At 41.0% G+C, this 27094-nt stretch overlaps 1 protein-coding gene across 1 annotated transcript in view; it reads right to left on the bottom strand.

Annotated features, from left to right (window-relative positions):
• The window catches only part of LOC117555251 (proprotein convertase subtilisin/kexin type 4-like), a 241658-nt gene that overhangs the window by 8989 nt on the left and 205575 nt on the right, over positions 1-27094 (bottom strand). Inside the window, 4 exon segments of the mRNA XM_034230095.1 lie at positions 10637-10669; positions 10671-10823; positions 14224-14317; positions 15034-15144. Coding sequence (XP_034085986.1) covers positions 10637-10669; positions 10671-10823; positions 14224-14317; positions 15034-15144 — 391 coding nt within the window.

The following is a 27094-nucleotide window of genomic DNA, read 5'->3' as shown; positions in this document are numbered from 1 at the left end:
ATTGAAACATGACGGTGAGTTTCTTATTTGTCCGGTAAAATAAATTCTGTCCCTCCCTCCGCTGACATTCATAATGTCAGCGAAGGGAGGGGGGGCGGCGCTGTGGAAGAGCAGAGTGGAGGGAGAGCTGTCATCTTCCCTTTACAAGCTTCAAACATGTATTTATCGTGTGATTTTGGAAATAAAAGTTTCATATTCTGAAATCCAAGACTTTGTTTATTTAAAATCAAACAAAACACCCGAATCCCGAAAAACTAGTTTTTTAAGCAAATCCACGTTTATTTTGAAATGAGCCGTTGAGACTTCCGATTGATTTCGATAGAGCGGGTCACATATGACAAATGTGTGGTTGTGGGGAACCAGGTCAATTAAAGTACTTATTTAACTATTAAATACATTGAGTTTGAGTAAAATACTTGGTTACTGATTAATTTAGGTTATAATATATTAAATTGCAAAACATGCTGTAATTGATTTATTTTGTCCTTTGGTATTTTTTAAAGGTTTTCGACCTGAACAAATCCTAATGTGTCTTTGAAAAGTTGAAATAAAGAAAAGGAAAAAGGATTCCAGTTGTCCCTCAAGCCTCTCAAATGTGGGCAAACACTCAAATAAATGCCAAAAACCCAGAGAACTTGACAATACTTATCAGAATAAAAGTATGTTAAATAACACTGCTAGCTAGTTAATAACTCTACTTTACTCAGTGGAGGCTCGTCCATTGAGGAAAGGGAGGACCATCCTCCCTACAATTTCAGAGAAAAATTAACTTTGAAGAGAACAATAAATACACCTCAATTTAAAAGATAGGTCTGTTAAAATACAGATAATAGCCCTGGCTTTGGGACTGAAATGGGGCTAGAGAGGACGAGCCTGGGCGGGCCTAGCCAGAGGCCCTGGATTGGGTGCCTATATCATCAGTGAACCAATCAGCGGATCTGACTGCGCATCAGAGTGTTGATGGGGAGGGTCATCAGCGATATCAGAGTTGTTCCTGAACCGGGGAACAGGGGCGCTGCGCCCTCTTACCAAAATCAATTCCTTGAATTAGGCTTTGATTATGTTCTGGCCCGCCATCTTGTGGCTCAGCAAAAAATTGGCCCAAGGCCAAACTTACTTGCCTACCCCTGTCTTATTATATTGAGATCATTTTAAGTGAACATCTTTTAATGGAAAACCAGAGTAGTATTGGATACATTATTATAATCATACCCTGTAAAGTGGCAAATATCAAAGTTTGTATCTATTGGCTGCATACAATAATTAGACCACAATAGTTAATTCATTATCTGCTGGTTATTCCATTATCAGTTTGTCACTGTGTGTTTGGTTTGTGTAAGTGACTTCACACAAGGCGTCAGGAATGATGGTAAACATATGATCTGTCAGTCAAGGCCTGAAAGAGTGGCTGTGTGTGTGTGTGTGTGTGTGTGTGTGTGGTGTGTGTGTGTGTGTGTGTGTGTGTGTGTGTATGTATGTATGTGTGTGTGTGAGTGTAGCCACAGCGCTGCGGGCTAAATAGTGCCATTATATTCCTACAGCAGCACTAGTCACAGTCAGCTTGAGCCTCAAAGTCCTCTGGGAATCAGAGATATCTCTGCTCAAAGACCGCTGCCACCCTGTGCGCTCACACACACACACACACGCACGCACGCACACACACACACACACACACACACACACACACACACACACACACACACACACACACACACACACACGCACGCACACACACACACACACACACACACACACACACACACACACACACACACACACACACACACACACACACACACACACACACACACACACACACACACACTCCCTGTGGGCATGGCAGCATAGAGCCAAGTAGGGTATGAGTGAGTGCGTTGTATGCGTGTTTTTATATTTCTGTGTGTTTTCTGTGTTTGTATCAATAATGCAGAAATGCTGACTGGTTAATCCAAAGGATAAAAGATAATTTCTTCCTAATAATATATATATTATTTGTTTCTAAGGTTCTGTCTCATACCAATGTCATGAGGCGCTTTCACACTGCGGTACTTTTCCCACAAAGGTTCATGTGAACTTAGTTCATGAGAACTCTTTAGTTCTCATGAATTAGGCAAATGAAGCCGCTGACGTCACTTGTTCTTCTTCTGCTTTGGGTTTACTGGCAGGCCGCAAACCACTTCACGGCGTATACTGCCGCCCAAAGTCCCCGGCCGGAAGTCCCCGGAGTTGGGGACTGGCTTCAGTAGAAACTGCTGGGACTCCCAGCAGCTTCTACTGAAGCCTTCCGAGTAAATCGCCAGAACGCCGACACCTCCTCATCTCCACCACTCCCATGTTTTATTTTGTGTTGCCATAAGTTAGTCTCTCTGCGTTTCTGCGCTGGGTTAATGCTAATGCTAATAATGCTAATGCGAGGATAATAAAATGGCGGCTTCACAAAACTTTTTGGGAGTTTTACGGGGCGTGGTTTGCAATCCTTCCAGCCAATCAGAAATGTAGCTCTTTTCTCACAAAAGAGCCGTTCGAAAGTCCCTGCTAGAGAGCAGGGACTTTCGAGGGGGTAAAAGGTTCACATGAACTAATTTTAGTACCGGCTCTTTTTGGTGTGAATGCGATAAAAGAGTTCACATGAACTAAGTTCACATGAACCTTTGTGGGAAAAGTACCGCAGTGTGAAAGCGCCTATGGAGAAATGTTTTTGGTGCAACATTACCAAGCGGCAAGCTCTGGGGCAGAGCCGGGAGGCCAATAAGGAAGTGCCACAAACTACAGTTCATCTATTGGCCGATAGGCGATGACTGCAGACAGGAGCAATTTCCATAGACCCCCATGTTAAAATGCCCAACTTTACAGCAGAAATAAACATGTTTCTACCCCTGGATGCAATACAAATTATTCGGGATATAGTTAGATTCCACCTTCATGATTATGGATTGGTGAGTGAATTGTTTTATAACGCAACCATTTTATTTATATTAGGTATTAAAGTGTTTGCATAAATTAGGGCGTGGTCACTTTGATGGACAGGTACGTGCCTCACTGTCAGCTAACAGCAACTTGTCCACTCTGCTAGGCTACAACGTTAGCTAGTTGTAGTTACTGTACTTGACCCTTTAGCCGTGTTCGTGGTGATTGTGCCTTTTAGAGCATGTTGTTACAAATACCAGGCAATTAAAATGTCGTGCTGTGCGGTTTGAATGTACTAACATAACTTTCAAGAAGTCTACTCTCAGCTTTTTTCGGTGAGTAAAATAATAATATTATACATGTTAACCTAAGGTGACCAGATTTTCAAAATTAAAACCGGGGACATTTTGAGTTTTGCGGTCAAAATATCATTAACATATCTAATTTTCTTCACTGTTAAGAAAAAAGGGGGACAATTTTGGTTCAATGTAATTCAAACATTTTAACTGTTGGATACAAACAGAAGGACGATATATATATATATGAGACTTCAAAGGTCTTTTGAAACTGTACATCAGATTGTCCAGATTCTCTCTGAGTGATTAGATGGGGTGTCCTGCTATTACCCTGAAGTGAAATAAGTCTTTGATACTGGATGGTTTTTGTTTTATTCTTTTCTAAAAATATAGGGATGATAGCTCATATATGAGACTTCAAAGGTCTTTTATTTTAAAACTCTACATCAGATTGTCCTGATTTTCTCTGATTGACTAGATGGGGTGTCCTGCTATCACCCTGAAGTGAAATAAGTATTTGATTGACTTTGAATGACTCTTTGATTATGGACAGTTTCCATTAAATAATAATCAAAATATAGATGGACAATAGATCTAATTTGAGATTTTAAACAGCATACATTTTTAATTGTGCTTCAGAAAGTAATGTTATTTTAGGAGTGTTGTGAGATGGTGTCAACATCAATTGAAATGAGTCACCCAGTGGAAATGTCAGATGTGTCTCACACATTCACTCAGTTATAATGTGGTAGTTATATGTAGTTTGTTTTAAATGATTATTGATCACATTATATAGTACATATTTCTTAATTTAAGCTCCAGTATATATGAATATGTTTGGTGTGTTTTTTAGGTATATTTGTTATTGACCGAGTAAACGCTTTTATTTTGAAGACAGTTTTTACAGGCCTCTACCGTAATGCATAGGATATTCGCGCACCGCAATACAACGTGGGGGCTGGCTTGACTGAGTTTTCCGAAGTGGGGTCTGGCTTGACCACAGTCTGTTTCCCCATTGTTTCCTGACATGAAACGTTTTATTTCACCTTGCTATGTGTTTTTAACGTATATTAAAAAACGGGGACATTTCCGGGGACAGTTTCAACCGGGGACAGGCCAATACAAACAGGGACTGTCCCCGGAAAACTGGGACGTCTGGTCACCCTATGTTAACCCCGTTAGCAGGTGTTTGTGTGCTTGTTAGCTTAGCTTGTTATATAGCTTATTAGCCAGCTAAGGACGTAACCCTTTATACATGTATATATATATATACAGTTTAGTTTATGATTCAGCCTTGGGTAAGACTTTTATAGTCTATGGCTATAAATGTTAAAAGGGGACCCAATTATCCCAGTGGTGCCGTTATAACTGGAGATCAAGGAATGCAGCGAAACGCGGACTTGGTTCGCCTGCAGCCCACTGTAGTATTAGCTAAATAAATTATGTTGAACAAGGCTTATTAAGCTGAACATCGCCACAATTGTTTTGCTATGTATCGGTACTTATTTTATTTTATTAACGTGTGAATGACAAGCATTAAGAATAAGCTAATTCTCTTGCAGATTGTGAGCATGTTAGCCTAGCTTGGTAGCCTCAGCTAAATCGGGAGCTTGGAGCCCCGCCTTGTGTTTCAGCAGCAGGTCCCGCCTCGGCTCTGCCTCTTTGCCCTTATTTGAATCAGGCTGGAGCAGGCGGGAGTTAGACTCTGACGTCACTGTCGAGCCTTTAGTGGCCGACACGCCTACTTTAGGCTTCTCGGCAACTCTGCAGAATTCTATGGGTGACGTCACGGACACTACGTCCATTTATATATACAGTCTATGAACATTACGTGAATAAATAGCAAAAGATAATTCCGCTTGGACTGCTTACAGTTTGTAATGTGGATTATAAAAATAATTGACACACTGATAAAAGAAAGGGATGACGTTACTGAACTTCTTGAAGAGTATTAGTCATATACATATACATATATTGCTTATTACCGTCTTAGTTGAATACAAAACTTTGGATTCATGATGGCTAGACTGTCCCGGGTAAAGAAATGAAAAATAGCGCAAGAGAAGGAAAGAGGTTAAAAGACAGGTTAAAGTCAGAGAAATCAGCAACAGAACAACGACAGGAAGTAAACACTAAGGGAACACAGTATGGGCTCTGGCAGTGTTCAAAGACTGGTTAATGGAAAATAAAATGTGAACAGACTTGGACAGTTAGAGAAAACCTTGATCAGTGCTGCTGTCATTTTAAGTCAACTTAGTTTCGCCGCATTGCCAGACGTTGGTACGCAGTGGAATGGAAAAAAAAATTCTTAGCGAGAGTAGTACAGTAAGTCAATACAATAATTTGTAATCGATATTGTGAGACAAGTTGTTGGTTTATTTGGTATGTGGCTGTCAAAAGGCACATATTGTGTTCTGAGCAAATACAACTAAAAACCCTTTGCTTGGATTAAGTATTTGGTATTAAGTATTACATAAATACTAATGGCTTAACGGTCACATTTTACTGTTTCATATTGAATTTTACATCTTTGCACTGCATGAAGTCAGAAATGCTTTAAAGATGGAAGATGAGAGGAGGGCGTGTGCAAGAGGAGGAGATCGGATGAAGGAAGATGAAGGACACAGGGTTTAAATAACATCCATTACCTTTTATCTGCTTATGAATATATCCTTAGTGGTTATCATAAATGTTAATAATAAGTTTTATTGGTAACCAATCCCTTTGATAATCATGTCAGTGTTGTTATAATCCATACTGTATACTGCTGGATTGAGCATATTCTATACTGTGCAATACTGCCTGCAACTGTGTCTCTGATAAACAGCACCACAGATGGCGGTAGAGCGAGCACAGTGGAGAGCAGATAGAGGAGAGAGAGATAGAGTGTGTTTCCAGCGTCTCGTCTCCTTCACAGCGCTGGAAGGTCAGCCGAGCCGTAACACTCGCTCCCTTTCCTCTTCAGTTTCGCTTTTATTCCAGCAGCAGCAGCAGCACTGCAGCGCTCCTTAACAATTGTCATCATGACGAATCAATAGACTCTCCACAGACACCTCATCCTCACCCCCCCCCCCTGCCGCCCTTGAGTTTTTAAACACTGATCCAGCAGATAGTCCAGTTAAAGTCTCTTCCCAGGACTTCTATTTCATGGTTTATCCTTCACCTCTCTTCTATCCTTCCTTCCGCCTTTTCAATTAGTGTACAGTATGTTCTCTGTCTCTGTTGGATCGTCCTCTGTTTCACTCTACGCATCATTTGAAGATGTAAAGGTATAATATGCACCATTTCCACTTGTAAAGGACTAACAACAACCAAAGGTTTGTTATTTACTGTGACTTGTGTACTTACATTATACAAAATGTTCAAAAAAACTAAATGAATCTATCATTTCAATTCAGGTAACGGTAGGTTATTTTGTTGCGTTTAATTCCTTTGGATTGCCTTTGCGCATGCATCAGAGTTCGGGTGTTTGCTAGAAGCTGTCATAAACTTGACTTTGGATATTGTGTATCCAGTTTTAAGCCACATTTTCAGAATACACTTTTTAGAACTATACTTTTTTAAAAACTGAATGAACGATTACAGATATTGGACCTTTGCATCAGAAATTCAGAAATTAGAGAAACAAGCCGAGCAAATGTTAGTACTTCACCAACAGAATTTTCACATGAAACTCCTTTTCTCACTGTTTTTGCCAATTGTGTTTACTTGGTCTGTTTGTTCCGGAAGGGAAAGGCCCCTGCAGATTATAAGCATCCTTATAAAACCTTACTCAAAGTCTTAATCTAGAGATACAGTTGCAAGAAAAAGTATGTGAACCCTTTGGAATTACCTGGATTTCTGCATAAGTTGGTCATAAAATGTGTTCATGATCTTCATCTAAGTCACAACAATAGACAAACACAGTCTGCTTAAACTAATACCACACAAACAATTATATGTTTTCATGTTTTTATTGAACACACCATGTAAACATTCACAGTGCAGAGTGGAACAAGTATGTGAACCCCTAGGCTAAAGACTTCTTCAAGAGCTAATTGGAGTCAGGAGTCAGCCAACCTGGAGTCCAATCAATGAGACGAGATGGGAGGTGTTGGTTGAAGCTGCCCTGCCCTATAACAAATACACACCAGTTTTGAATGTGCTATTCTTAAGAAGCATTGCCAGATGTGAACCATGCCTCGCACAAAAGAGCTCTCAGAAGATCTACGATTAATAATTGTTGACTTGCATAAAGCTGGAAAGGGTTACAAAAGTATCTCTAAAAGCCTTGATGTTCATCAGTCCACGGTAAGACAAATTGTCTATAAATGGAGAAAGTTCAGCACTGTTGCTACTCTCCCTAGGAGTGGCCGTCCTGTAAAGATGACTGCAAGAGCACAGCGCAGAATGCTCAATGAGGTGAAGAAGAATCCTAGAGTGTCAGCTAGAGACTTAAAGAAATCTCTGGCACATGCCAACATCTCTGTTGAGGAATCTACGATACGTAAAACACTGAACAAGAATGGAGTTCATGGGAGGACACCACGGAGGAAGCCACTGCTGTCCAGAAAAAACATTGCTGCACGTTTGAAGTTTGCAAAAGAGCACCTGGATGTTCCACAGCACATATTCTGTGGACAGATGAAACCAAAGTAGAGTTGTTTGGAAGGAACACACAACGCTATGTGCGGAGAATCCAAAGGGTTCACCTACTTTTTCTTGCAACTGTATTTAGAGAAACAAATTGAGCAAACGTCAGCGGTATCTTGGTTTGCTTTGAACAAGGTGGAAGAAACATTGATTTTAACGAAAATCTGCTTTTTTAGAGTTTTTAGCAGTTTTAATCACCTTGTTTGTGACCTCAAGGATAAAAACCTTTCTGATATGTCATAATATTGTTGTAGGAAATGTAGCGTAAATAGTCCTTCTTGAACATTATTTGCTGTGGACTCAAACTTTGGGTGAGCCATGATATTTAATCCTCACTATCTGTAATAAAAGAGTGATTTTAACGTAGGAGTTTCTGTTTGAGGTGTTTCATTTTTCTTTCTCCATGTCCCTCTTTGCGTTGACTTCAGGTGTTATTACACTACGTCTTATTTTCAGCTGACATGTAATTGTGATTGTGTGTGTAAGTGATTCTTTCCAATCCGTTGTAAAGTTGACAACCACCATAAAACCAATCAGTGTGTGTGTGTGGGTGTGTATGTGCTGATTAGCGAAGTGCTAAGGCATGCGGCACGTAAGATGCGAGTGCTAATTCGTGTTGCGAGCATCACAGTGACTCGTCTCGGCCCTCCGGTAATGAGCAGCACTGTCGTTATGTGGCTCGGCTCCACGTGCTTCCTCCCCGTCTCTGCGACATACTGGGCCTAGGTAATTGGTCACAGAGGGGACAGTAAATCTGCGAGAGGACGTGGGAGAAACACAGAGATGGAGCGAAAAAGTGTGTGTGTGTGTTTGCAGGAAGAGGTAGGTGATAGAGGACAGGGGGTGGGTGTCTCTCATCTTCACAGCTTTTTCTCTGTAAACCTCGAACTGTTTACAAGGATTGAAGCCTATTTGCACACACACACACACACACACACACACACACACACACACACACACACACACACACACACACACACACACACACACACACACACACACACACACACACACACACACACACACACACACACACACACAAAGAGAGGCCCCCCCCACCTTTACTGCTACCACCCACACGTATATACAGTAAATGACCTCAGCGCGCCACAGTCTCTGAGTATGGATTCTAATCAGACGTCGGCAGTATTGTGTCTGTCAAACCCTCCAAGGTTACTTAACCTTCCAGTCTTAATTTCCCTTCCATTTTAGCTCCTTCCTCCATATCAAACATCAGCACATCTATGAGAGAAAAAAGGAAAAGAAGAGTGCGGGGAGGAAAATGAAGATTGCCATGCTTGGCTGAAACTCGCAGATGAAAGTAGAGGATGATTCACGCTGCTGTGGCAAAATGAACTGAACTGTGCTGCCCTATTTTTAAACTTCTATACATTGCAGCTACTGGAAGGGGACACTGTGAAGCAGAGCAATTCATTTTTATATCACCAGCGAATGGGGGGTTCCTGGAAAGTGTATGGAAACTAGCAGTTTACCAGGAAGATACGTTTTGGTACATTCTGTTAGCTGGATGAGTTATCACTTAGTCTGACTGTGGACTAACTTTGTCACCTCGACATAGTACAAACGTCCAAAGCGCTGTCACAATCCTTTACAGATGTGTAGTTTGGATCAAAATGACGGTCGATTGGAAGATGGCTATGGTCAGAATGGACAGCAGAAGTAGGAGGGTAGAAAGTGAGAAAGGGAGCATTGTTCCCCAGCTTTATGTGATTGGCCAGATTTAATTTGCAGTTGGTTTGTTTTCATTGCAAGATGGTCTATAGTTTTAATTAAATATAGGCAAATATACTTTATGTTGACTTGTGGTTTACCATTTTTGGTGACCCCAGTGTTTGTTAGGGTGGATTTATTTGCCCCAAGTTTACAAGTTGGAGTTACAACTTTAAGAGGCGATCCATTGTACTTTTTCGAGAAGGAGGTTGGAAATGTATTTGCATTACCAAATCTTTTCATACTGCTGAATGAACCCAAACTATTCTGATTCCGTCTATAAGACAACAGTATAAAGGTACTTAACTTAGCAGTGTTTAGCTATTATGCCCCGACAATCTGGAACAAACTGCCTGAAACATGCACGTCCGCAGAGACTCTTAGTATTTTCAAATCGAGACTGAAAACATATATTTTTGCTGCTGCTTTTAATTGAGCTGATCATATGCGCACTGCAGTATGCATTTTATTCATGTATTGTATAACTGTTGTGTTTAATTTATTATCTTTGCTTTTTAAATGCCTGTTGTAAAATGCCATTATATAATGTGTTTCTGCTGTATTTATTCTTAAACGTCTTTTATTTTATTTTGTAAAGCACTTTGAATTGTCGCGTGTTGAAAGGTACTATATAAATAAACTTGCCTTGCCTTACTTACTTTTGTATAGTACGGTGTTCACTGCAGCAACGACAACTGCTGTGAGAACCCTAACCCTTAGCGTTGAGATTGGGATGTGTCCAGCCTTTCACACACAACTTTTTGAACATTATGAGTACACCTTCTGGGTACTAATTATATTGCAACTATATTTTTCAGTATGATTGCAATTATGCAATTTAAGACACATCAGCATGCTCACAATGAAATACTAACATGGTGATATTTATGTATCATGTTTAACAGTTCACCACCATCTTAGTTTAGTATGCTAACATTTACTAACTAGCCCTAAACACAACGTGCAGCTAAAGTGTAGATTCAGGCTCTGCCTGTTGGTGAAAGTTGAAAATCTTCAAATAAAAAGCAGCACAACATATAGAAGCAGAGAAAGTGCTTTTTCTCTCTCACCTGAAAGGTCCAGAGGCCCTGTGGCTGCTCCCCCCCAGCAGTGCATCGTCATCAGGGTCCAGTTCTTCAGGCCGGCAGTGGACGCGTCATTGGGCCTTCTGTCCAACAGCAGTGAGACAGTGCCAGCTGGAGACGCCAGGCTTATGGAGAGGTCACCGCGACACACCGCACTAATGCTCACTCTCACCTGGTGAGGGACAGGTGGCAAGAAACAAAAAAGACGGAGGTGTGAAAAGGAAGATTGATAGAGGGTTAGAGAAATAGGGAATACAATAGAGAGGAGTGGGTGGACAGAAGATAAAGAGCATCGAGCCTTCTCTTCAGTATCACTGTATGACACCTTGTAGCTGTTTACTGAAAACGAGGAAACTAACTGAAATAATACACGTTTTATTGACACACACTTTGCTGAATTGATAATTGATAATAATTGTATCTTAAAATTAGTTATTTGATTTTAGACACATTTGCCCTCTTACTGAGAGTTTATTCAGAAATGTGATACCCATGTCATATACAGTACGCTTCATATGAAGATAGCTTAGCATAAAGACAAGGGCAAAAAACTAGCATATGTTCTCTTTCCTGTCTAATAACTTGGTATTTAATTCATATCAAATGTATGTAAGAAGAACAAAACATTTTTATTTTTGAATGCATGCAGTTACTGCGCTTTTTTAAATAAATTTTCAAATAAATACACCCCCCCAAAACATTTTTGAATGTACACTTGGTTTTCGTACCCTTTACCTTTAAATCATAAACAAATAATGACACTTTTGCATGACTTTCTTACATTTAGGAAGAAAGAGCCCGGATATTTTTTTAATTTCCAGTCTTTGTGCTATGCTAAGCTAACTTTATTTGTAGCATACAGGCATGAGAGGGGCACCAATCTTGTAATCTCTCTCTGCATGAGAGTGCATTATGCATGTTTCCTAACATTTTTAACAATTCTCGTAAATGTGAAGCTAAGCCTCCTCGGACCAATCAGTGGTCATTAAAAAGTACCAGATAACTGTACTCATCATAAATATCTAAAGTAATTCATGTGACACATGGATGATTAGGCAAATTGGAGGAAATTTGTCAAATTCATATCGAAATCCAGTCAGTATATACTGTGTATAGCAGACAGTTGGACATTGATCTGTCCATACCCAAAGATGAAGACGAAGACATGTAAAGAGCAAAAAAGAGAAGACACATTGAAAGAAATGGCTGAGGGGAAAATGAGCTAAATGATTTAAATAAGCACTTGCAGCCCCCAAACCCCCACCCAGTAAACACTCTCCCTGTCCCTGTTCATCAGTAGCAGCACATCTGGTGTGACAATGGCACATCGCAGAGAGAGCCGCCAAGCTGCAAAAAGACTGACAGCCCGCTCCTGTTTACAGCGTGTTACCACGGCAACACGTCCATCAATCACACCTCACAGCGATGGCCTGACCCACGCTTTCTGCCAGGGAGCAGAGCCGCAAAGATGAAGCCTTTTCAATTTACATGCTGACACACTCCCGCACTCTCTCTCTCTCCTCGCTATTTCACAAGTACATACAACTCACACACACACAGTTAACTCGCACAAACCTGTGCACGTACACACACAGGGTATGTATGCCTGCTGACACAGTTAAACATAAACACATTTGCATGTATGTGCCTCTGCTCAAGAAACACCCAGTGTTGCCATTTTCTGCAAACGACACAGCCAACACATTACACATCTCAGTATGATGCTTTTTGAATTTTCACTGTTCTCAGAACACATGACACAGAAACGCCAACACGTATTTCTATGAAACATTCAAGCACAAATTAATTTTCAATAGACTTAATTTGTATAATGTCAATGTTAAAAAGGAAACACTGAAAGGCTATAACAGCCCTTTTACAACAGTTTTATCGAGAGAAATTGACCTCTTCATCTCTCATGTTTTAAAAGAATAGTTCAACATTTGGGGAAATACTCTTAATTGCTTTCTTGGCCAGAGTAACATGAGAACAATGCCACTCTCATACAGTATCTGTATTTTAAATATGAACCTTTAGCCAGTTATCTTAGCATAGCATAAAAGGGGTTACTATAGGGTGACCAGACGTCCCCGTTTTCCGGGTCAGTCCCCGTTTGTATTTGCCTGTCCCCGGTTGAAACTGTCCCCGGAAATGTCCCCGTTTTTTAATATACGTTAAAAACACATAGCAAGGTGAAATAAAACGTTTCATGTCAGGAAACACTGGGTAAACAGACTGTGGTCAAGCCAGCCCCCACTTCCGGAAAACACACTCAAGCCAGCCCCCACGTTGTATTGCGGTGTGCAAATATGCATTACAGTAGAGGCCTGTAAAAACTGCCTTCAAAATAAAAGCGTTTACTCGGTCAATAACACATATACCTAAAAAACACACCAAACATATTCATATATACTGGAGCTTAAATTAAGCTCAATAATCATTTAAAACAAACTACATATAACTACCACATTATAACTGAGTGAATGTAAAATGTAAGGATACAGTTATGAAGACATATCTGACATTTCCACTGGGTGACTCATTTCAATTGATGTTGACACCATCTCACAACACTCCTAAAATAACATTACTTTCTGAAGCACAATTAAAAATGTATGCTGTTTAAAATCTCAAATTAGATCTATTGTCCATCTTTATTTTGATTATTATTTAATGGAAACCGTCCATAATCACATAGTCATTCGAATTCAATAAAATACTTATTTCACTTCTTTCTGTTTTTGTACAAGAATAAATAAAAATCTATCCAGTATCAAAGACTTATTTCACTTCAGGGTGATAGCAGGACACCCCATCTAGTCACTCAGAGAGAATCTGGACAATCTGATGTACAGTTTCAAAATAAAAGACCTTTGAAGTCTCATATATGAGCTATCTTCCTTCTGTTTGTATCCAACAGTTCAAATGTTCGAATTACATTGAACCAGAATTGTCCCCCTTTTTTCTTTAACAGTGAAGAAAATTGGATGTGTTAATGATATATTGACCGCAAAACTCAAAATGTCCCCGGTTTTAATTTAGAAAATCTGGTCACCTTAGGTTACTAGCCTGTCGGTTGCATCTCCTCTTATAGTCACTGCAGCGGCTCCTGACTCTTTCATTTGTACCTGAATATGTCAAACCCATCCAAATCACGCCCAACATTTGAAAAATGTATTTTTTAGACCCATTTTTGGATGAACGATGTTGGCCAGTGTCAAGCTCACTGACAAACACTGCATTTCCTGTGAGAAATCCATAATAAAAGTAAACTTGTGTTTTGCCAGCATAATGCTTTTAATTTGAAATCACAGCAGTACAGAATGTTCAGTTTACAATACAAGTGAGATCCAGGTCAGTTGTTTTCCCCTATTTCCTATCTTTATGCTAAGCTAAGCTAAGCTAAAGAACTGCTTGCAAAAGCTTCTAAAAATACCAACCTTCTCATCTAATTCACAATCATATGGGTCTATCCCAAACAGTTTAAAATTCTGTAAGATCATTATTATATTTGTTTCCAACAAGACTCCTTGAGAAAACATATAGTTCACTGTAGTGTTTTAAATCCTGACCTGGACGTGCTCTACAGTGTTGATCTCATTCTTCCTCCCACGACAGGCATCTGATTCTATATCAACACTGACCACGCCCCCTGGAGAGAGGATCCTAACCAATACAAAAAACATTACATAAGTCAGTCAGACCTCAGACATCTTTATGCATGAATAATAAACATTTATCCACAATGAAATACACAGACACACACAAAGCAGTGATAGCATGTCTGAAGATAAGATGAAAGATTATTGATTCCTGTGAAGAAGACGTTCTGCAGGTAAGGCATGTGATGCAAAGCAATATAAATAGAACATCAGCAGCTGTAGGGGGTTAAAAACCTAGTGTGTAGTCAAAAGTGGTAGTTTTCCATCAAAACCTTTCAATCCTGCTTTCTTCATCTCAGAGACATATGAAGAACTAGACAATGTATTTCTCCTGAACATCTCGAAGCATGTATCCACACCTTTAAAATGTGTTGATAAGAAAAGTGCACTTCTGGCATCGGCCAAAATACGTGTCCCGTCTCATTCAAAACTTCGGGCTAGGAGACAGAACCTTGCTGCACACTGAGGTCCTTGAATGCATCTTCCTTTGCTGTTCTAAAGTCCAAATTCAAAAAGGGGATAGATCCTTTGCAGTCAATGCAAACGTGGGTATCGTCTTTTTTAGTTAATCACATTATAAAAAAATTCTAGGATTTCAGTTTTATAACATTTTAGTTTGCTTTACTCTCTGTATTCTGTTTTCAAATGGTTTGGGTTTGGCACATTGTAACTGTGTATTTTGAAAGGTGCTATATAAATACATTTATTTCAAGTTATTACCTGGTAGGATGTGGTGTAACCTCTTTGATGCACTTCCTCTGTGGAGAAACCGTGTTAAAGAGCGTGGCGTGCTGCACCATCAGCCCTGCATCCAACAATCCAAAACCATACCTGGAACAAGAAGGGAACATAAAAGCATATGTGTTTGTGTATACAATCAGAAAAAAAGTCCTTATATCCCCACACACATGTGATCTGGAGGCTTTTACTGTAGGTGGGCGGCTGAATGTGCTAATGGCTCCGACATGAGGAAGCAACAAGTCATTGAGGAAGATGATGTTGTCCTCTGACATGATCGCTCCCCTCTCTCCGGGGCTGGGGGCTGCTGTGTGTACCGCCTGTAATTGCCCGGAGGATGGATTCCGAACAATGTGCCATCTCACGGACTGTAATCAAGCCTCATTATTCATTCTTTACCACCCCAATCTGGGTGCTGGAGACACAATGGGCGACCCTTAAGCGGCGTCGCTGCCTGGTGACTGTGTGACCGCTGCCTAGCTTACACTCTCTTCTCCACTTTACCAGCCATCTCTTTACGTCTCTATTGAATCATCCGCTCTCATGTTTCCTCTTTGCCCTCTTCTTCCGCAGAGCAGCCTGCTATTCAGTGTTTTTTCCTCTCTAAAATCTCCTTCACTCTCCTCCTTTAAACCTGCATTTCTTGCATCAGAACTCTCCTCCTCATAAGTCTTAATTCTCCCTCACATCTTTAATTTTCTCTCTTTCACTTCCCTCTTGTTAAAATCACAGTCCTCAGGCAGAAGGGCCGTAACAACCTTCATTCCCCCCAACCCCTCCTCTAGGAAAATCCAGAGGGGGTGACAAAGAGCTAATTTCTGCCATTATTACCATACAGACCTTATGCCGTTAATCTGCAATAAGTGAAATTCATTATCCTGATGACGGGGTCTCCGGGAGCAGCAGAAAGAGAGAGACAGACAGGAGACAGGAGCGAGCTGATCAATAACTCAATCTGCCGCCCGGCATGGGGCTCCGTCTCCTCCGCTCAGACTGTCAGTGTGTCTGAGGAGGGGGGCAGCAGCAGAGCCCACAGCGTCCTCGTCCTAACAGCACGTCGCACGATCAATGGACACAATCTAATCAGCCAGTATCACCACCAATGACTTTTAGCATGTAGGGCCCTGGCATAATAGCATTAGGCAGATGGGTGTGTGGGGTTAAGGTGCGCGGCTGAAGTTCAAGGTCATTCAGGGGGTTAGAGAAAGCTGTGAAGAGTCAGAGCAAAACACAACGACTAGAGCTGAATGCAGAAGACTAGAGGAGAGAGGAATCAACATGGACCCTAATGAGAAGTAAAGAACGTTAACATATATTTGTTTTTCTCTTCAAAATGCGATTAAATGATTGGAGGTAGATGTGGAGTGTTTTTGTTTAGTAGTCAATGTTTAATAGAAGCCATTACAAATCGACTGATCTGTGATCCTGAATGCTAAACCATATTTAAAAACGCATTAAAAACACCTTAATGTGGCTGGTTATACAGATATGACAACAACTAAAAACACGTCTTTGAACCCACTTGAGGGCGAAACCAGAGCCGAGTCTGCTCTGATTGGTTAGCTGGCCGGCTCTGTTTCGATTGGTCAACTGCTCATAGATAAGCCTATCATGCCCATGTGTCGAAGCACTTATATAAGCGTGTGTGTAACAAAGTGATGTCACAATCTTATGGAAGAAAACAAAGGATTCCAATGGAGGGAAATTTGAGATGTAGCCCTAACACAACAGACTCAAAGTTTGGTGGTGTTTGATTTATAATCCTCATTGGACCCTGACTCCAGCTGCTTAAAGTAGAGATAGTCAGTTTATTGTGTGGGGAGATTCTTATGTAGTAACTCTGGTTATTATCTTGGATGCATACAGTTGAAACACTAATATACTTTAATTTCTGGATATGGATACCTAAAACGGATAAGTTTAATAATAACACAAGCAATAACAATAGATCATCTAAGATATTTCCCAGTGTGGGGAGAGCTGATACCCTGACTTCTCATAAAACAGGAACAGTTGGTGGCCGGGGCCCGCCACCCTGCTCCCTTTTAGTGATTACATATACCCTCCCCACCCTGTACCCCTTAGCGAGAGCTGTGCACCTATTAAATCCTACAGCTCCCGCTGATCGATCGGGCTTGCCCCAGCTCCACGGCCATAAACCCACAGACATATATCTGATAGAGAAAGCTGCAGGAAACAGGTTTACCCACGATAGAACATGATGAAAATGACAGATTTTATGTCCCCTGCCATGTCAATGAAACGCAACCACTGAGCTGAGCAGCCTTGAAGGGAGAACACACAGCCTTCTCAGCCATTCCAAGTGAGTAACACACGTACAGCGTGAGCCTTGGGATTTCTCCAAACAACATGATTTATAGCAGTATCTTTGTGGGACACTGCTCAGTCATTGCAGGATTTGTACATTTTACTGACTCGATTGAGGTTTTTGGAAAGACTGTTTAAGATGAAACCCACATCATATCAAGCAATTAGTCAGAAAACAGTCATCACATTCTAAACTTGTTCCTTCTCCACCTCCTGCGTGGTCGTAGGCAGGTTGAGCCAAGCCGACTGCAGAGTGACAGCGGATCTTCTGTCCACGCAGCACGAAGCATGTTAAACCCCCGACCCCCCGCCTCCACACATATCGAATCCACGGCCCTCGCATTTTCTCCGTCTACTTTCACTCCTCGACGGCAAATGGCCTTGCACACTCTTAACTCCCTCCTTCTTTTTATCCATTAGGACGAAGACCACTCCCCCCCCACCTCTCCATGGGGGCCTCTTTGTAACTGTCGAGGAACCCTTTTCACTTTTTGTTCTGCGGGCCTTCCCGGGTCCTTTCTCTGTTGATATTCACACCATCTGCCAGCAGCGTAAGGAAGGTGCACACAGACCCTCCCAGCACTGAGACATCAAAATCTCCAGGGTCGGGGTCCCCGCTTTCGTCTTTGCACACGGCACTAAAAACACAGCTTTAAAAACTGGTATGCTGCAACCAAAACAGGTTTTTGCAGCCATCCAGGGCCGAGTTACTGCGGCCTCACCCCTTGTTTGCAGTGGTACGTCCTGCTAAGTCCCCCCCCCCAAACCATCCCCAATAGAAGTGGCTGTAAAGAATCACTCAAGCCGCACTAAGCAGCTGCCTGTGAGTTAGGTCATTTTCCCAGGAGCCACAGAGTGGGCATTGGCAGGACCTCAAAAAGAGGGGACACCATCTGTTCGGCGCCTGAAAAGGTTGGTGACACCTTCTGTGGTACCAACAACTTCTAATTAAGTGGCCAAGAATGCAGGAGCAGCTCCCTGCGCGTGATTGGTCGGCTAGCCTTAGTTATCCTGACTGCAGTTTCACGCACCTCTCCATCACATCTGGGCTAATGAAAAATGAAGAAGTGGAGACAATAAACACTTGATGAAGGTGACACATGACTGTAGCAGCCAACAACAAAACAAAGGGGTTTTGTTTTCGGCTTGGTTTGTTTTTTCACCAGGATTACATAAAAATTACTGGGCCAATTGTTATAACATTTGTTGGGAAGGTGAAGAAAATATTAAGAAAGAACCCATTATTGGATATGGATGTTTTTGAATCCGACTAATGGGGATGATACAAAAACAATGTTTTAAATATGTAAGATTGGGCATTTTAATGGCTCATTGCCTTGCTTGTAGGTCTACGCTTCCTGAGTGTATTTCTACTTCCTTTTCATTCTTATGTTCTTTTGTCCCCTTTTTGTACCACTTAATTGAATGTTATCGGGTAGCATTGAAAACTGCTTTAGCCCCATGGTCAATCCCAGCGTGGTTTGTTGCTGTTGTATCATGACGCGCTAATTTCATTAAAATCAGGAATTAAATGAAAGAACAAATGGACTTAACATTTGTCTGATTTCCATCGCTCCTACAGCCAAATCTGCTGCTCAGAAATGTTACTAATTAGGCTTATTAAGTAATTAAGAAGAGGTCTTAATTATATCTGCGCCACTGGGACCTGCACGGCACTAACCATGAAATGCTGTGCCGCGCTGCTCCGCTTTATTGGCTTGGATGTTATACAATTACATCCATTTAACTGTTCTGAATGTGTGCCTTTAAAAAGAAAAAAGAAATGTGGAATACATTTTTAAGGAAGTATTAGGCAAATATCTATCTCACGTGAAATTGCAGAGGTAGAAACACTCAGCAGCCTTCAACGGCGCAGACTCAAAATGTCAAGTGAATTACCTAGCAAAGAGTTAAAAGTTTAATGAAATATATTGCGGGGAGGTAAATGAGGGGTTTGGCACAGGCATGGTTTTAGTCTCAGGAGAATGGGCACCAAACGGCCCTCTTAGTCTCCACAGCCATCAGTCAAAGCAGCAGCCACCCGTCCCCTTCTCTCACACAAGGAGACTTCTCTGGAAGCCGCGATGATCTATACCCCATGACCTCACTCTGTGTCCAACATATTTTGATTTGTAGCTTGAGTGTTATTCAAACACAAATTCAAAAGAGGATGAAATTCAGCAGAGAGCTTTTTGTTGGACGCACACCAAGGTACAGTCCTTTAAGATGTCTCTGCCCTTGTGGGGAAAGAGAGAGAGGGGGGGGGGGGTGGAGAGAGAGGATTGAGTAAGCGCGGTGCTACAAGCCTGGCATCAGATACCCTCACTGCCTTTATTTCCCTTTGTGCAAAGCAAACACTGAACCTTTGTTTGCCTCTTCAAATGGGCACATTTTTGATGCCATATCACTAAATGTGATAGAGCAAACGGAAATGTAACAATCAAAAACAAAGTCTGTTTTGTTTAAATCACATCTGCTTCATGATTTCAGCATGGAAGCCACACAGAGATCAAAAGCTCTGTATTCCACATGCAATGTAAAATGATATAACACCTTTGGATTGAAGGTCAGTTTAAGGACATGTTGGCACTGTGGAAAAGACCTCAGTGTGATCAAATCCATAACATGTAAAGTGAACCTGCATACATATAATGACGTAACCTATGTTTAGGGTTATACAATCTCTAGAGCTACAATTAAACTAGAGTTGTTTGGGATTTGAGTGTTGCGAGAGAATAATTATACATTATAAATCTATTTTTATCATGTTTTACTGCTGGGGATTGCATACAGAAGTAAGGCAACATGTTCTGCCATAGACTTGAGAAACATGTCATCAGTTCAAAATCATGATTCTTTTTTGAAAGAATTAGAGGTTATGTTAAGAAAGTGTTTTAAGGTTCATATGTTTCTCAAAGGTTAGTATTTTTATTAAACTCTTAAAGGTGGCCCTAACGTATGGATGTCACAATATCAGATTTTAACCACACAATTAACGTGCCTAAAATAATTGAAGAAAGCAATATTATTAAAATTGTTAGAGAAAATGTGTAAAAATAAATAAATAAAATCTTTAAGATTGTTTATTGAGCATTTTTAAAAATCTTTTTGGCCAATTCATTACATTCAAAATACAACTGCAGCGTAGTGAAGATACATTTTGTAACCATAACTCAAGAGGGAAATAATTAAGGAGGCGCTGGATGATTTACATGTATTATTAAATATTATCTTGTGTGTCATTAATATATGATATCAATATTTTATTATTTTAAACCAAGGTTCTCGTCAATACTGTTGTATTGCAAAAAACCCTATCGCAGCATTTCTTGTCATCGGCTATGTTGTACTTTTTATATATTGCTAAAACTAGAGCTGATTGACCTTTCAACTTGCTGTCAGCTAATAATGGGATAAGGTTAACCTAAATCTGAGCAAGACAAAAAAGGAAAGCGAGTTGAGGAGGTTGAGCGCAGGCTGTTGTGGAACTTTTTTTTCTAATATCTTCTGTTTTTCTCCCCCCCTAGTAAAATATAAAAATTTCTACAATAACATGAATTATTCATTAGATTAAGTTTAGAAGAGCACAGGGTCCCTACAACCCCCCACTCATCTTGTAGCACAGTAGGGTGGAGTGTGTGTTGGGGTTCGGGTGGAGGGGAGTACAGGCTCCCCTCTGTTTGCCTGCTGCACCCCCCTGCCGGGAGACACGGCACCCCCTGCAGGAGGTGCAGCGCTCCGCTTCCCCTGTCCCTTGGGGCGAGTCGCTGTATGTCACACACACACACCACACACACACACACACACACACACACACACACACACACACACACACACACACACACACACACACACACACACACACACACACACACACACACACACACACACACACACACACACACACACACACACACACACACACTTGCCTCATTCAGCCAAGTTTATCTGCTGACCCATCAATCAAATGCATATACACACACACAATTAATATCACGATGTTGCATCTGTGCGTACAACATATCTATTTCAGGCTGACAAAGGGAAAAAATACTTTTAATTGAACCACAGTCAACTATAAACAGAAGTTCCAAAAGAGGAAGTTAATGGGTAATAAGGACATGGGTTTAAAGGGGCCCTATTTTGCTCATTTTCAGCTTCATATTTGTATTTAGTGCCTCTACTGTGTCATGTTTCCATGCTTTAATGTTCAAAAGGTATTTTTCTTTTCTCATACTGCCTGTGCTGCAGCACCTCTTTTCACCCTCTGTCTGAAACCAGAGCCCAGTCTACTCTGATTGGTTAGCTGGCTGGCTCTGTTGTGATTGGTTAACCGCTTAGAGATGTCCCGGCCCCTTACCCTATCAAGTGCAATGTTTCGGAGCACTAGCCAATAGAAACGTGAGTGATGTCACTATGTTACGGAAGTAAACAAAGGAGTCCAATAGAGGCGTTTCAGGCAGGGGGGGTGATAAACCATGGAGGGAATTTAGGGATTTCAGCCTTTGCAGACCGTTTACATGCACACAAAAGTATATAACACACTACAGGAGAAGGAAACCCCCAACAAGGATAATAGGGCTCTTTTTAAAAACACGCACACACACGTAAAGAGGAGCCTCCACTTCCTCTCAATAAGCCAACAATTATATAGATCTGCTCTCCTTTAACATGAAACAATATCATAGCTTCTGCTTCCATATTAGCTGATGGTGGGATTGTTAGTCTGTGTATGAGCTAATTCTGTTATCTACCTGCGCTCACACTCACACAGTTTCTCTCCCTCTAAAACACATGTGTATAGACCACAGGCTCAGTCAGAGTAATTGGTTCAGCAATGAAAAGAGGAGGTCTGGATAATTAATTAATCTATCTGGCTGGGGCAGAGACGTAAGGCCGGTTTTACAACACCACCAGGGAGACTGAGGGAGAGAGAGGGAGATGAACCATGGCCTTACATGAAAAGAAAAACGTGTAACTCACATGCACATATTTCAGACACATAAGCTCTCTTTTTACACACACAAACTCAAAACTGCATTCACACTTTCCAAATGTTTTCTTCTACACTGATAAAGCTTCGATTGTTTTGATCTTAAGTAAATTCAGCAAGAGGGAACAAACCACCTGTTCTGATGTTTGCCTAAAAATAAAACATAGCTTTTTTTTACGCTGATAAATGTGAAAATAAATAAAAATTAAATGCAATTCTGATCAAATCCAGTAGACTGAAAACTTTAGCTCTTCAATTCAGAATATTCTGAGATCAAATGTTCTCGTTATAGTTTAAGTACTTAAATCTAGCTAAAATGTGTAGTTGCCAAATTCGTAGAAACCCTTAAGGAAACGCAGGAGTCTTACTCGTGTTGTGACAGCAACTACAATCTGAATGCATTGCCCTTTTGTCTATACTTATCATCCACTACATCTATTCAAATGTCACAAAATAAATCAACATTAGTCTTTATTTTTTCCTCTGATGTGAAAATTGCTTCTGTCGTTGTATTATTTCAAATGTACCTCTACAATTATTTAGATGGATTGTAAAAGTGATCAGAATATCACAAGAGGCATTTCCCTCTCTGATTTATATCCTGAATTCTCCTGTGGCATTATTCTGCTGTTGGAACTATTTATTAGAGGTAGTTACTGATTGGAATAAAAAATGATGTTTTCCTTACATTTGTTGTATGGCTTCTTGTGTGTAGACCACTTGTAATAAGTAATGTTTTTCCTTAAATAAGTGTTGTTTAGGTATCAGTACTGCAACACACAGTAGGTACTAAATCCACACTATGACAAAAAACGTAAATACTGATTACCTGGTAAGACAGTACGGATGACAGGAGGGTCTCAACCAAAAGTAGGATGTTTGGTCGATTAAATGTCTTGTTTTGTCAGTCCAATACATAAAGGTTTTCAATAAATTATTATTTTAACGCAAGAAAATATCATATTTTAGAGGCTGAATACAAAATATTCTGCCATTTTGTATGAACATATACTACTAATAATTCTTCTGTAGAATGACTAATCACTACAGCTCTACCTGAGAGCCCAATGGAGCATGACATTCAAAAAAAGACTGAACCAAACTTCTACAAAAGCAACAGGACTCATTTTGTACTGAGAACACTCTACCCTTTAGAGAATAGTGCCAAAATACACTTCTCGGCTGCTTAAATCCTGGCAGAGCAGAGAGATGAAGAGTGTAAGAGAGGACTGCAGCTTTCCCACAATCCCACACTGTTTGTCTGTCAGACTCAGGAAGGGATCTGGAACTTGAGAGTGTTCTATCCCCCTTTTTCACAACAAGCTTGTGTTAGTGCTTGTCAGATCTAACAACAGGATGGGAGAACACAACACAACACACACACAGACACATCCAGACACACACACACACACACACACACACACACACACACACACACACACACACACACACACCCAAGGCTGAGCTGAGGAGGGAAGTGGCAGGTACATCACGTCTATGGTAATAGAACAACAGATGGAACTGGCACACACACACTGCACCTTGCTTTGAATAAACACACACCTACTGTTGCATTTGCACAAACTTGTTCATACGACACACAGTGACATAAACACACAGGCACAAGCTGCTTTTACCTCGGGTGACAACACATCACGTCTGAAAATAAACAAACAGCCATGATCCACACATGTGCTTCACAAGATGTGTTTGACTTTCTCCTGTCAATTTGTTGAGTGCAGGCCAGTTATAAATGGCTGCTTCCACATAAGAAATAAAGACGTGTCAGGGTGTTGGTCCTAGTAGGTGTTGTGATTTTGACCTGTCTCTCCAGGGCGTCGTATGATCGACGGCGTAGCTACTGGCCCCGATAATCCCAGAGATAAATCATCTTTAGTCACTCTCTAACAGCCTGACAGACAGACAGGCCTAAGTACCTGAAAGGGTGGCAAAGGGACACTTTACAATCTCCAGTGATGAGGAGTACTGCTGTGAAGAAACAGTTAGCTGCCCCGAGCTCCCTCCTATCCCCCCCTGAGTCTCTAGCTGCCATTTTGGCTGCGTCTCAAGGCGATATTCCGGCTCTATCTCATGTCACCGTTCTGGCTGTCGTTCAATACTCAAGTTGGCTCCCGTTCAAGCTCCACAGTGGCTCTGTTTCGGGGGGCTTCATTGTGGCTCTGTTTCAGCCCCCCCCCCCCCCTTCAGTTTTAGCACCCCAGGTAGCTGGCCTCCTGCCCAGCCTGCTGATCAGTGGGAGATCCAGGCTCAGGCCTTTTGTTTGGGGTGGCATTTTGCCTTTGTTTTCCCATCTCGCCTGTAATCTAAACACCCAAAACATCTCATGCTTGACAAATCGGCCCGGAGACGAGGGAGCAGCGGAAGACAAACGGCTGGAAGCGGTTCAACCCCAGGCAGGACTGATGGTGTCCGACTGGGCCTGACCTCCCAAAGGTTAAAGACACGTTCACTTACAAAGCAATCAATTACCCAGGCTGTGTGGGCGCTTTTAACCAACCTCCCCTCCTGCCTTCCACACAGCCGGCGTTATTGATGAGGGTCCCAGTGTACAGCACACTCCAACCTGGAGTGTGTATTACATTTCACAATTGAAATAAATCTCAGATTATTGGTGTTACTGCCTAGCTCAACCTCTCTCCCGTTTGATATCGTCTTTCTCTCTCCCTCCTCCTTCCTCCCTCCTCTCTGCAGGTTGTTGTAGCAGGTTTATTCTGGTAGTTGGGCTCCGTGGGCCCCGGCAGGCCCCCTCAGCTGTTCTGCTGGGTTTGTAATTACCATTTCATTAAGAATGACAGTTTCGGGGGTTGAAGCACCATTTCATCCGGGTCTCGTGGGGAAGATGCTTGCCAAATTTCCAGCCTGAGTGGCAATTATCTCTCTTCGTGTCTGCAATTCACCATTTTGTACTTAGTGGCTTGACAACAGCGAGGAGCGTTTTGTTGGAGTAATAATAGGTCTGGGATATTTACACTGTAGCCCACTCAGGCTTAGCTCTGTGAACAGACTGATATGAGCTATCGCAAGAGATAGAAACAAACTCGTGAAAACAGTAGAGACAAACTGCACTGCTTCTTTGGGTAGTGTGGAGCCATGAGAATTGTTTCAATTTATTTTATGTGTAAGGTCATTTTGGGTCTAAGTGCTGCACATAGTATACTTGTATTTTGGATTCAATCATTATCTGTGTTTTTTACGGCACATTTGCTTCTTTTAATGTTTCTCTTTAGGCCGGTGGGAAAACTTAATCTCAGCGGAAGAACTCGGCTCAACTATAAAAGTTAAACTAAACATTCCAATGTGTTTTTTATGACAACAAATGTAATGGTTAGTAAAGTACTGTATTGGAATATACGGTGGCCGACCTGTGCAAACGCGCTACAACGGCCCAAAACACGTCCATTAGGAGAAACGCGCTGCAGCTTCTGAAATGATGTGAATAACAAACTGTGCCAGAACACGTGCAAATAAGGAACATCTTTAACAACTTGACAACACATGCGCACGCAGCATTTAGAAACATTCAAAACTTGACAAAACTTGCACAGTGTTTACTAAAAGCACTGTATAAATGCAAATACATTTTCATTGTGTATACACACAATGAAAATATAGAAACACAGAAATTCAACCAATTTAATTGTAAACATCCATCATTTTGATGTGATCTGCAAGACCTACGTTTTCGTTGAATGTCAACATTTTTATAATTGCCTTCTCTTGTTTCCTAATGCACACCTTTTACATTTACACATATTCATCTGTATACCAAGGTACTTTAGGTGTGAACACGTGCGTTTAGTCTGTGTTATTACAATTACTCACAAGCCTACATGTATGATTAAATCGTTGTTATTGACTGTAATTGTTGCTTTTGTTAATACTGGCCCTTAAGTTATCCATTGCAAGATTGACTACAGTGTTAGAGATGGGTAGACAATCTACAGTCCTCATAATGATCTTTGTTACTCAACTGTGGCATGGTGGCATGTAGCAGAAATGTACTAGTCAGTACATTTCTGCTACTGAAAATGAACATATAATCTGAAAAACTGGACTTAATCAAACACTCAAGCCAAGGAAGGTTCACCAGAGACAGGGTATAAGCATTTGATAACATGTTATGGGGAAAATGGTTGTTATGAACCAGTATTATTTAAAAAATACATATGTAAGTTCATGTTTAGCGCATAGTTGCAGTCCGACAGACATATGTTTTTGCATTGTATTTGCTTTGTGATCACCACACCATGGCAAACACAAAGTAGGGGCCGGGTTGAGTCAGAAAATAACTGGTTTGCAACTGAATCGCATCTCTTTGAAGGTGGAGCAAAAGTAAGCCATATTGGTAAAATCTCAAAATTACGGCACACATTTTCATACAGTCTCTCCTGGAAGCTATTCATAGTGTTACACTCAGTTTCAAACACACAAAGTGATGAACTAGTTGTGTTACAAATGGAAGACTTCAGAAAGAAATCCTGCTTGCTTTCTCACTTCTGCACAGCTGTCCAATTACTGCCGATGAACCATGCAAGCTAGACAAATAAAACCTGCATTGTTCACTAACTCTGCTATTTGGCATTTCGTCGTGACGTTTAACATGACACAACAGAAAGACAAACAGAAAAGCATACTCATTTAGAATGGAAAAATAGTCCATTGGCAATTACATTCGAGTGGATATACTGTAGGTTAAAAAGG

This window comes from Gymnodraco acuticeps, unplaced genomic scaffold (assembly GCF_902827175.1).
Source record: "Gymnodraco acuticeps unplaced genomic scaffold, fGymAcu1.1, whole genome shotgun sequence".
NCBI lineage: Eukaryota > Metazoa > Chordata > Actinopteri > Perciformes > Bathydraconidae > Gymnodraco > Gymnodraco acuticeps.
The sequence above is the reverse complement of the archived record's forward strand: the minus strand, read 5'-3'. Positions and strand labels throughout refer to the sequence as shown.